Here is a 13170-nt window from a genome sequence, read left to right as displayed (position 1 = left end):
GTACTATGATTAAAGTACAAGTAACAAATAAAATCAGTTTTATTAAAAAGATGGAAAAAAACTTTGTACAATAAAGCTATCACTTTTAAAAAGTTAAGGAATTGCTTGAATTACCCCAAATGAGCTAATAACAACAAAAAAATAACTCTGAACAAACAAAATCTAAACAACTGCAACTGACAATCATACCTCAAACCAGCAGAGTGTTGGACTTAGTTTTCTGATATTCCACGCGGATTCAACCTTTATTTGTTTTGAAGAAAAGGATAGTGTCACGTTAGAGGTAAAGTCATTCAAAACTAAAGCAAATATATCCACTTATTCAACTAGTATATAAATAGTATTGACATATGTAAAACCTAAGAAGCATCTATGACTGCAGGAAAATAATGGCTTTACTGATGTCAAGGAGATCAAAGGCAAGTTTCGGGCTACTTTCCTTGGAAATTTATAAAGGAAAGCTGTTGCACTGGTAAGAGTACCAGAACACAAGAACACATAAGCAAGGACTTTGAAACTAAAGCAAAGCAATGCGTGCTCACTTTCTGTCCTTCTCAACTAGGTTACCTGCCTCCCAAATATGCTATAAATAATCTACCAAAAGACTCAAAGATAATGTTGAAGTGCTCTTTCTGGCACTTAGATAGCTGCTCAAGAATCTGGCCTTTCAGAGAATGCCTGTGAGAATAAGTGCATTCTAGAGAAGATTCTGAAGTTGCAAGACTTCATGATTTCAAATATGTGAATCCAAGAATCAAATCAAAAATGCGAAGTTATATCGAGCATAACTAAACACTCTCACTCATCTTCTCAAGCAATATGAAGCACTTTTTTGTCAACGAAAACATTTTCGCTGATTATGGTATTCTAAAAAGATGAGCGGAAACAAAACCCATTTTCAGTTATAGTATGCCCTTGTTACGCTCATTAATATTCATTTTGGAGACAAATCCAAATCTCAAAAGTCACCTTTGAAATTTTCAGAATCCCAGCAGCAAAACGTTTGGCCCATATCAAATCCTTATCCTAACACTATGCTCATGCTATGATGGTGAGTGAGAAAAGCAGGTTAAATAATAGTATATACGTTATAACCCAATGTAAATACACATACACAACGAAAGAAGCCTAGGAGAGAAACATCACCTTGTAAGTGTGGCTACCTCCGATGGCTGAGATGACAGGAAATCTTAATTACTTTCTTCCTATGTGTATTTTTCTTTACAATGATATGAATTATTTGTGTAATTTAAAAAGAGGGAGGGGGAGGGGCATGATGGGGTAGGAGATTAACAGGTACAAACTACAATGTATAAAATAAATACAAAAAGATAGTGTACAGCACAGGGAAATATGGCCAATATTTTATAACTTTAAATGGACTAAAATGTATAAAAATACTGAATCAGTATGTTGTAAACCTGAAACACTGTAAATCAACTTTTACTCCAACTGAAAAAATTTTTTAATAAAATAAATAAATGAAAAACAGGGAAGCATATGCACAGCTCAAAAATAATCCCTTGAGCAAAGACTACTATACACAGATGCAGGGACACATTAACTGCAAAGTTTTTTTGTTTTGTTTTCCAGCCTTGTTTTAAATATATGCCATCAGTGACACAGGTGAGAAAGTTTAGCTCTTCATTTACAAAATCAAGTGTGGTTTAAGAAGAGATACAGTATAGTCTATATTTTTAAAAAAAGATCATTTAAGAAACAACATACTTTACAAAAGGATTTACTTTTACAATAGGATTTCACCGAATACCAAAAAGATACAATCCACGTTTTTAAAATCTGATTTATATACAATTTTTCAGAAGTACACACACTATTTAAATTGAGGGCTTCCTTGGTGGCGCAGTAGGTTGAGAGTCCGCCTGTCGATGCAGGGGACGCGGGTTTGTGCCCCGGTCCGGGAAGATCCCACATGCCGCAGAGCGGCTGGGCCCGTGAGCCATGGCCACTGAGCCTGTGTGTCCGGAGCCTGTGCTCCGCAACGGGAGAGGCCACAATAGTGAGAGGCCCACGTACCGCAAAAAAAAAAAAACAATTGAGGAACACCTGCAGATAAACGCTTCACATTCCTTTCTTTATAAAATACTATACCTTACGTCTGTTAACGGACAGGTTGGAGAAAGACTAGAAATGGTTATAGTAAAGTTTACCCCTTGCCAATGTCAAGTGTCATGTAGCAACAGCCCTCTCATTTGGTCAGTTCATCTCCTAAAAGAGATGAGGGCTCAGGATATCCTTTTTCTCTACCCTCAGCTTTACTTCCATACTCTGCTATTTGGCAGAGACTAAAGCCAAGAGAGAAGGAAAAAAAGACCAAATAAAAACATTATTGGTACCCATCACCAACACACCTGTGCACCTCCGCCCAGAGCATCACTAAGTAACTAATCACGACTGGTCTCACTCATGACATTAATGCAGTTTACTCCATAGAACAGTCTATACCAACCTGCACAGACACACATGCACTTACATTCTTCTCTCCTTCGGTGACACGAGTTTCATAGCAATATGCCAGAAGGATATCAATCAAACTGTAGTACACTTGACGACAGGCTCTCTTGTCCAGCAGGTAAGATTTATTGACAAATTTCCGCAGCTGATATTTCTCTTCTTCAGAAAAACACACTAGAATAAAATGCATTTAAAAATTAGTTCCATTACGTGCTGTAAAACCCCCATTGCAGAAGATTCGTCAAAATTATAACTTGGATTACAGAAGCTGAAATAAAAAGTTATTTAACTCTGGACATAGAAACAACTTTTTAACTAGACGTCACAGTTTTATTAAGAGCTATGTATTTGCTTAAATCCTAGTAGAGCTAAAAAAAACAGAAAAAAATGTCTAAACAATATCTATTCCTTATTTCCAGACCCCCCCAGCCCCTGATCTTTTCCCGCTACACTGTTCTGTACTCAAGGCAGCTAAATGACAGTTATTGACTTTAAGATAATTACATTTTGACAACGGAAAACATATAAAAGCTAAATGAAACACTCTGTAAATATTCATTATCTACTGTGAAAGTTCTATACAAAGAAACGGAAATATTCCCATGTATTAGTCAATTTTAAGGGCATCGTATTTTTTAAATATCAGTTACACAGAGAAACAAAGTTTTACATAAATATGCAAATGTGACCACACATATCAGACTTGTGGGAAGAGGAAGTTTCCTTTTCTCCTTTTGCTTGGCACCCTGTTTCCATCCTTAACAACTGCCTCCCCCATGTTAAAAATATCTAGTATATATCACTTCATATTTTTCTTTACAACCAGACACAAAAATGTGTATACAAGCGAGTTGATACTGTCCCCCCCCACCCAGAGAATTAGATTTTTTTTTTTCCATCTAGCCTATCTCACTCAACAATACCTCTAGGAAATCCCCCCAAGCCACTTGGTACTTAGCTAATTTTGTAAAGGAGTAGAATACTCCATGGTGTAGCATGCTCTATCCAACCACTCCCCCTACTGATGGGCATTCACTCTGCTTCCAGCTTTATGTCACTGCTAATAATGCTGCAATAAATGTTATATCATATGTCACTGGATACTGGAGGCTTTAGATTTACTGGGTCAAAAAGTTTATCTGTTTTTAAGAGATACTTTATTTAAGGGCTACAACTCTCCTTTCTAATGGTCATGGATAGAAGTTCCCTTTCCTACACATATCTCTTGCCCACTCCCAGCAATAAATGCTTTTTTAAAAATCATTTCCAGGGGACTTCCCTGGTGGTCCGGTGGTTAAGAATCCGCCTTCCAATGCAGGGGACGCGGGTTCGATCCTGGTCGGGGAACTAAGATCCCACATGTCACGTGGCAACTAAGCTCGTGGGCCACAACTACTGAGCTCACGCGCCTCAACCAGAGAGCCTGCGTGCTGCAAACTACCGAGCCCATGTGCTCTGGAGCCCGCGCGCCACAGCTAGAGAGAAGCCCATGTGCTGCAACAAAGAGACCACACGCCGCAACAAAAGATCCCACATGCCTCAATGAAGATCCTGCATGCCGCAACTAAGACCTGACACAGCCAAATAAATAAAAATCAAAAGAAATTTAAAAAATCAAAATCATTTCCAGTTTAATGGATGCGAAGTGATTGTGGCAAGAAAAATTCTAAAATGACCCCCAATGAGTCACATCATTTGAGTGTGGGCAGGACCTGCAACTTGCTTCTATTTCAAAAAATATGCCAACGGTGTTATAATTATGATGATTATGTTCCATTATCAGCAGACTGGAGCCAGACTCGCGTGCTGATTTTAAAGGACTAAGATGCCATGTCGTGAGGGGGCCACGTGGCCTGGAGCTGTGGGTTCCTCTAAGATCTGAGAGCGACCCCGGCTGAAAGCCAGCAAGAACATGGAGGGCCTCAGTTCTACAGCCGCAGGAATCAAATTCTGCCCACCATCATGTGAGCCTGGAAAAGGACCCTGAACTCCAGAAAGGATCATGGTTGCCAACACCTATTTTTAAAAAAAAGAAAAAGAAAAGATGGCCACAGTTGTTTATATCCTTCCAAGACCCTGAGCAGAGGACCCAGCTAAGCCATGCCTTACTCCTGACACGTGGAAACTGACTCAGATTAGAACTGTGTTTCTGTTTCGTGGTAACGTGTCATGCAGCAGGAGGAAACTAATACAGTGACATATCATTGTTACTTCAGTTAGTATTTCTCTAACTGCTAAACTTTGAACATTATTTCACAGGTTTGTTGGCAATTTGGATTTGCTCTCTTGTAAATTACCCATGAGACTATGTCTTGCCCGGTTTTTTCTGGATGGCTTGTCAAATATTTAAGAACTCGGCTATTATGGACATCAACCCCAGTCATCTCTCCAAATCTACGGCATCTCTACTGACTTTGCTTAAGGGATCTTCTGCCATTGAATTATTTATGTTTGTGTGTAGTCCAGTATATCTATCTTTTTTTCTTCACCAGACTATGAATTTATAGCCTTTGATAAGGTTTCCCCAATCCCTGAAATTGTACATGGAGTCTCTCAGCTTTTCTTTAAGATTTACTTGTTTTCTCTTTTAAATTTAAGTCTTTAAAATGAAATTGAGTTATTTGTAGGGAGGTGGATGGACCTAGAGTCTGTCATACAGACTGAAGTAAGTCAGAAAGAGAAAAACAAATACTGTATGCTAACGCATATATATGGAATCTAAAAAAAAAAAAAAATGGTACTGATGAACCTAGTTGCAGGGCAGGAATAAAGACGTAGACATACAGAATGGACCTGAGGACAAAGGGTGGGAGGGGGAAGCTGGGCGAAGTGAGAGTAGCATCGACATATGTACACTACCGAATGTAAAACAGAAAGCTAGTGGGAAGCAGCAGCATAGCCCAGGGAGATCAGCTCGGTGCTTTGGATGATCTAGAGGGGTGGGATAGGGAGGCTCAAGAGGGAGGGGATATCGGGACATGAATATGCATAGGGCTGATTCACTTTGGTGTACAACAGAAACTAACAGAGTATTGTGGAGCAATTATACTCCAATAAAGATCTATTAAAAATACATCAATAAAATTGAAAAAATTTAAGTCTTTAATCCATCTGAAAGTTATTTTTTCAAGTTTTAGGATTTTCGTTAATTCCAGATGAAGAGTGAGCCGTGCCAGCAGTCTGTTCACTAATCCATCTCTCCACTGTATTGAGCCACCGATTTTAGCAAATAAATCTGCTGCTTTTCTTGCTAAAAGCTACTTCCAAGCACTTTCAGGTTTTGTCACCTGCAAATATAATATTTTTCCCCATTCCCAATAAATTCCTGACAGAAGAGTGAGAAGCTATTTCTTTTTATGTATCAGTCACCTTACCAAATGTTGGCTACCCGAACCAAAAAACTAAGATATTTAATAAAAGCTAATGATTTAAAAAAACACCTTTATGTCTACATTGGGAAGGCAAGCAAGTCTAAGACTGTAGTTCCTTCCAAGTTGCCTTTAATGTCTACAATTTAGGTAAGCTATCATAAAATATATATCTTCTCAAGTTAAGAAAACATGAGCATTATCAGTTCCTCATTACTATACATAGAAAGTAAAATACGTCTTGTCTTAGAGCAAGATTTACAGAGAGAGTAACAGCTAATCACATAGATGTGCTGAGTTCCTAGTTAAAGTAAAGAATAAAACACAGCCTACTAGTTCCTTAGAACAATTTTTAAAGAAACTTAAGCATCTAGATATATTGCTACCTCTAAATCAGAGCGTTATCGATCTCTTCCCTTGCAAAGTAATCCTTAATTTTCCTTCCATGTCCTATCAGACAACCACTTTCAAATTCACTTTAAAAGCTGTCCAACCCAGTCAAGAGGGGCATTCAGCTTCTAGTGCCAGTGCATATCAAAGTAATGCTAAAATAACTTTGAAGCCTTTTTCTCCAGGTTTTAGAACTGTCCATTATATGCAGGTCAGGACAGGCTAAACGGCTGTATCAAACAGACCCAAAATACGGTGGTTTCAGTAAGACAGAAGTTTTTCTCTCATGCTGCTAATCGGAGTGAACGATCCAGGATGGGTGGGCATCAGAGCCTCCACCGTATGACTTCCATTTATGGTCCAAGATGCTGTTCCAGGTGCTAAAATTTTCCAACCAATGGGAAAGCAGAAGAGGAGGACAAACACCTCCTTTCTAAAGACTTGATCCAGAAAGTGCACACAGCACTGCCACTCACTTCCCATCATCGAAGACTTAGTCTCATGACCACACCCAGGGGCAAGGAAGGAAAGAAACTCGGTTGCTAGCCAAGTGGGCGTGAGCCCAGCTCTAACTCAAGAAGCCTCTTTTTAGAAGGGTTAATAAAAGACACGTGTCTCTGACACCTTCTCAGAGACCAAAAATTATTAAACTGCCTTTTTTAATATTCCCAGAGCACTCTCTTGATACCTAGTCAAGTCCCAGTCCCTTTCTGTCTCTGCTCAACAAAAGACTGCCCTTCTGTTCATCACAACTGGGCAAAAGCCAGAAGGAAAAGAATATGACTGATTACTCCCACATAATGGTCCCTTTTCACCTATCGTTTTCCAAACTCACTTCTGTACTCTCTTAGGAGCCTTAAGTTTAACATGGTTTCTTTTTGCTGTAAGGCTTCCTTCCAGCACTTTTTAGCAGCCTGTCCTCTGGGGGAAAAAAATCTTAAATACACTTACTTGATATTACGAGAAGCAATATTCCTTTACTCACTAAAATATATTTAGTGCCAAAAAAACAACAACAACAACAAGGTTTTGACATAAAATATGTATTTTTTCCAACCATGTTAAAAACCCTATGATTAAAAAGAAGTTTTAAATGTATTTGTACAAGCACTGCTTACATAAACAACAAATAACTATGCGAATGTATTTATTTAATTTGCTGGCCAGCAATATAAAGAAATGTGTATATTTTTAAACTTAATGCAGGCGAGTGTCAAATGAAGCATTCTTTAAAGACTGACATTCAAAAAAGAAATTCATGTGACAGATCAACTGGGTGTTGAGTGTTCCATTATGGGGCTCGTATGAAGATTTCTCAATTTAAAGAGAATCTCTCGGTTCACTTAAAGTGGTCTGATGTAAGGAACCTGTAAGGAGGAACATTTTTTCACTACATGAAGAACGTATTATCTCACAAAGTATTTGAAGACCCCTAGAAGGGCTGAGACAGTATTCCCTCCCTTAGGTACAGTTTTGGAGACGTTCATTAGTTTAGCTAATAGCAAAGTGCCAGGTGTCCGTGACCACAGTATCTCACTAGAGGGAAAGCCTTTAGATCCTAGTTGGTTAATAAAGACTTCTGCTTCCATGGAAGTCTGAATCCATAGGTAAGCGTGCCCAGAACCGCTGAACGACACATCAACTCATCCACATGTTTACTCCTTACTCTTTGGTCATCACACCTGTATGTGCTCAGTGATCTGTAAAGGATGACCTGGGAACTGCGTGTTCTGATGTTACATGACCCACAAGTTAAGTGCTTCCACATATCACGGGTCACTTCCCACAACCGTACACACAAGGAAGGCCGACTTGAATGTACTCTTCTGAATTCCTGAATGCTGGGTGCCCCTAACTTTCCTTCAAAACACCACCACTGGGACTTCCCTGGTGATTCAGTGGTTGAGAATCCGCCTGCCAACGTAGGGGACATGGGTTCGATCCCTGGTCTGGGAAGGTCCCACATGCCACGGAGCAACTAAGCCCACACGCCTAGGGCCTGGGCTCCACAACAAGAGAAACCACCGCAATAAGAAGCCCGTGCACCACAACGAAGAGTAGCCCCCGCTCGCCGCAGCTAGAGAAAGCCCGCGTGCAGCAACGAAGACTCAACGCAGCCAAAAAAAATAAATAAAATAAAAAAATATATATGTAAAGTAAAATATTTAAATTTTTAAAAATGAAACACCACCATCTTTTTCTGAGTGGTTTTGAGTTCCATTTTGGCCTAAGTACTTCATTAATAATACACAGAAGTATTTAAATTCTGAAATTCAAAGAAACCAGAGATCATAAATAACAACAGCCTGGGAAATCACTAGAGAAACCAAAAGTCTGAGCTCCCCCAGGCCTTTTTTTTAGAGCTGTAAATAATATCACCCAAAGGGGATCTTGGGGAGGTTTGCACACAATCAGGTCTAACCAAGCAGCAACGCTAGAAATAAGTACAGACACGGTGCCAGCAATACCTGGATGATTTGCCACCACAAGTAACATTTGTCAAGCGTTCGTATGACTTAGCTACACGACAGAGCAACTTTGCTATATATTGACAGTTCACAACATTTCGGTCAATTATACTTCTACACATAATCTACAGTCAAACAAAAGCCAGCTTAAAGCTCAGTTCATTTGGGGAAGAAACTGGCGCCCTAACACTGAAGCAAAGGGCCCAGGACCAACTCCCAACATGAAAAACCCCATCAAAACATTTGAGGACTACCCAGGGGCTCCCATCAAAGTGGAAAGTGACCTTGTCACTTCACTTCGAACATCACCTCGTTTTGTTACTTTTAAATCTTCTCCTCTGCCTAATTCCCCTCCCAAACATCCCTGTCTTCCATGGGTCAACAATTAAATCAACCATGATCTGGCTCCTCTCAGAGGAATGCAAATGCATCACATTGTCCACTTTCTGGAAACAGATCAAGGGAATCAGAAGAAAATGTGCTCATTCAAACCCTTGGCCCACATGGGCAGCTCCACAGTGCTGCAGCTTTCAGGGCTGATGCTGACAGCTCTGCAAACACTGGTGCCAAACAGGATGTCCCTGGTAGGAAGTTCATTGACTATAAATGTTATGTGGTGTCATAACAAGCAATCGTGTGCCAAGATTCCTGGGCTGAGATTAACCACTGAGAGACAACATGGGAAATGCGGGAAGTCCATCCTCGTGAAACCAGAGCTCAGTGCGAGTACAGCATTTAACACTTCCATTTACAAGCCTTTGGGGAGGAAGATCCGGATCATTACAAAACTGAAGATGGCAATGAAAGTCTCCATGTTGTAACTCAGGGCGACGATGAAAATGACAAGAGCCATAACCTCGTCTTTGGCAAGGCAAAGGCGGGGGGCAAAGTTCACCACCTAAGGCTTATCTGCAAATCGAGACAATCCAGCTTAATAGTTTATGAGGAGGAATCAAAGGTGCACCCCTCACCTGCACCATTATATATGCCTGGCAACGTGCCACTGCAGGGACAGAAAGGAAGGCCTGGGAGGCAAAGAAGAAAAAAGAGGAAGAGGAGGCAGGGGAAAACTACAGCAGCATCACGCTGCTTGAGTGAGCTGAGAACTTTAAGGTTTATTTTTTGGTTTATTTCTTTTTTCTCCTATTTGAGCCTGGCTCGACACACTTCAATTCACGCCTCCAATTCTGGGTGTCTCAAATATTTGAACAAGAAAAAGAAACTGAAAGAGGAATCATGTTAAAGAAGTTCCCCTTAAAGCTGTGTAAATGTATAAAAATTATGATTTCAAAAGGAGGCCAGGTAATTCCTGGCTCTCCTGCCACTGATTTACTCTGTGATGACAATTTCCAACACTTACAGTATGCTAAGGATTTTAAGTACATTGTCTAGTTCAATCCTCATGACAAGTCTATGAGGTAGGTTCAGGATTTCCACAGCAACCCAGAGAAGTTGCAAAGTCACACAGCCAGCCTGTGGAGGAGCAAGGCATTAAACCCAGAAACCCACATTTACCTTCTATGCATAACCTGATACTTGGCACATTTACAAGAGGTACTTTCTGTACAACACAGAATTCAAGTTGTTCTACCTTTATCACATGCCCTTGCCGCTTTTAAAGGTGATTCTTAGGATGAACCACCGTAACAGCGAGCAGAATATGAGTGTGCCTGAAGCACCAGTCTGGATGCGTGCCACGGGTCAGACAGAGATAAAGGGTCAGGAAGGCCAATGGTTAAAGGCACCGACTGGCTTAACCTTCTGTTAAAATTACACATAGAGAACTAACTCAAAGCACGGCTGACACAGAAAGCAGGACCTAGAACAAGCTGCAACTGATCAAAGCAGAGCAAGTGAAAATTCAAATCAAAGGTAATGCCGTCTCTCGATTTTTAGGGCAACTAGCGCACCCTTGTGGACAGAAAACTTAACTACACAACCACCAATTCCTCCCCAGACCACTTCAGTAAAATACTGAACCCAAATGATTCACTAGAGAGCACTGATGATTTAAGTTTGAGCAAACTTTCTGAGCAGATCCACATGGCATATACAGTTAACTATCTAAATTGTGTTAGCAATCTTGTACCTGAAAATTCGCCTACATGATATGGGAGGTCTCTGAAAGATTCTTAAACTCAAATCAAATATAAAACCAAGGATTTGTTGAAAACAATGTAAACAAGAGTGATTATTTATAAAAGAGTTTCCGTTGTGCAATATAGAGTCCATTCCAGAAAATTACAGTGGCAATTTTTCAACCTGGTAGAGATCACCTAAACTCTAATGAAACCTAACTACAAAAATATTCACTGCAATATTTATTTATTCTACAAATATTTATTGAGTACCTATTACATAACAGGTTCTTTCTAGGCTCTAGAAATAGAGCAAATAGCAGGATATTGCATTGCTATGCGGAGGATCAAAACATTGTGCTGCAACAGCTACTTCAGAATGATGGTCAAAAAAGGCCACTGCAGAACCCTGTAAACAACCCGAATGCCCACCAGTGGTAAACAGACCACGTGGCCACTAATCATGACACAAATACACAACAGAACACTAGGCAGGCATTAAAAGCCTCAGGTAGGACTGTAAGTGCTGAAGAAAGAGGTACAACATACACTGCAAACTGGAGAAAGCAGTGAGAAGAGAGTGTATATGAATCTATGTGTATACATTTCTTAAAGCAAATATTTAGATGTCAGGATATGCATTAAAAATACCCCAAATTGGGCTTCCCTGGTGGCGCAGTGGTTGAGCGTCCGCCTGCCGATGCAGGGGATGCGGGTTCGTGACCCGGTCCGGGAGGATCCCACATGCCGCAGAGCGGCTGGGCCCGTGAGCCATGGCCGCTGAGCCTGCGCATCCGGAGCCTGTGCTCCGCAACGGGAGAGGCCACAACAGTGAGAGGCCCGCGTACCGCAAAAAAAAAAAAAAAAAAACCCAAATTGTTTGTAGTGATTACTTTCAAGAAGAGGAATTTGGAGTGGGGAAATTCTATATTCCATTTAACGTATTTGCGTGTGTGTGTGTGTTTGTGTGTGTGTGTATTCCTTTCATTTAAACACTAAATTTTGCGGGGGGGTAGTAAAATTGTTCATTCTCAAATACTGCATAGAACAGACTTTTAAAATTTTAATACATATACTTTTTATTATATAATTTTCAAGTATACAGCATTAAAATTCAGCATTTGTATATACTACAAAGTGATTTGTATATACAAATACTGATTTGTATATACAAATTCAGCATTTGTATATACTACCACACCACAAGTCTAGGTGTAGTATTTTTAATCAGTGTAACAGTGTAACTAAATCAGTATAACAGAAAACACTGACCTACTAGAAACTGTTTTAATTCTAATTTACGGACTTAACACACCAACCTCCCACTCAGAGAAGGTGTTAATACAAGGCCCATCTAAGAAATGACTCTGTGCATAACATTTAGCTTAATATTAAATATGGCACAGCAGTCTCTTGTGGCTCATAAAACCCCCCAGCTCAGCCTTCGCTGGTAAAAACTGGCTCACCTGCTCTCTGTAAGGTACAGAAGGGAAGATAATTAGTTCTGCTTCCACATGAAACCACATGTGAAAAAACTAGGAAGAACTTAACAAATTCATTCAGCAAAGGGATTGAAAACTGGGTCTCTTCTCACCATTTCTAATACTCAAATGCCCTTGCCACAGAGGAATGGTCAGATCTCTCAAGCAGATTATTCAACAGCTACAAATATTCTGTTAGTGTCCCTAAATTTGATAAAAATATAAAAAATTTTTTAAAAATGTAAAAGACCCCAATGATTCAAAAGTAAAACATATTCCAAAAGAATTTTCCAAGACAAGTAAGTGTAATTATTGAGTGGCATTTCCCAGTCTGGGATGAAGACCCATTTCCAAAATTAACAAATCAAAATAACATCTTCACTCTATGAGGCAATTATAATTGTGTGCTTAGGAAAGGCAGTAAACAAATGACCTCATTTTGAGTTTCTTACCTAACGCATCAAGATCTTCTTGTTCCTGACTCTTTCCCAAAGAAGCCATCATTTTTGAATACAGATCAATCCACCACGGATTATATTCCAAAACCTGTTTAACTGCCTCATCTTCAAAAAAGTCAGCTCTGGGGAAAAAAAAAATATGAAGGGGCTTGTTACACAGAGTTAGGCTGGTTTTCACTTTTTAAAATTTTACCTTAACTCATCACATCTGCACTAGAAATACAGACTAAAAGTACATTTCAAGGAAAGACTGAGCACTGCTATTACTTTTGTTGTGGTTACTAATAGTCATAAGTAAAAAGTAAACACTGGACTAAAGGGATATTTGACATCTGTGATCTCTTTAGACAGAAAGTACAGAGAAGACCAGTCCCCTTCTGAAGTCCCATGCCCTGTACCACAGCCATGTGGGATGAAGTGAATCTGAACACACAATGGACTGAAGCCTAGGG

At 39.8% G+C, this 13170-nt stretch overlaps 1 protein-coding gene across 1 annotated transcript in view; it reads right to left on the bottom strand.

Annotated features, from left to right (window-relative positions):
- Positions 1-13170, bottom strand: part of SHQ1 (SHQ1, H/ACA ribonucleoprotein assembly factor) — an 88548-nt gene that overhangs the window by 55026 nt on the left and 20352 nt on the right. Inside the window, 3 exon segments of the mRNA XM_060163888.1 lie at positions 190-243; positions 2495-2649; positions 12713-12840. Coding sequence (XP_060019871.1) covers positions 190-243; positions 2495-2649; positions 12713-12840 — 337 coding nt within the window.

The sequence above is a fragment of the Lagenorhynchus albirostris genome, chromosome 10 (assembly GCF_949774975.1).
Source record: "Lagenorhynchus albirostris chromosome 10, mLagAlb1.1, whole genome shotgun sequence".
NCBI classification, from domain to species: domain Eukaryota; kingdom Metazoa; phylum Chordata; class Mammalia; order Artiodactyla; family Delphinidae; genus Lagenorhynchus; species Lagenorhynchus albirostris.
Note: the sequence above shows the minus strand (reverse complement) of the source record. Positions and strands in the feature narration are given on the sequence as shown.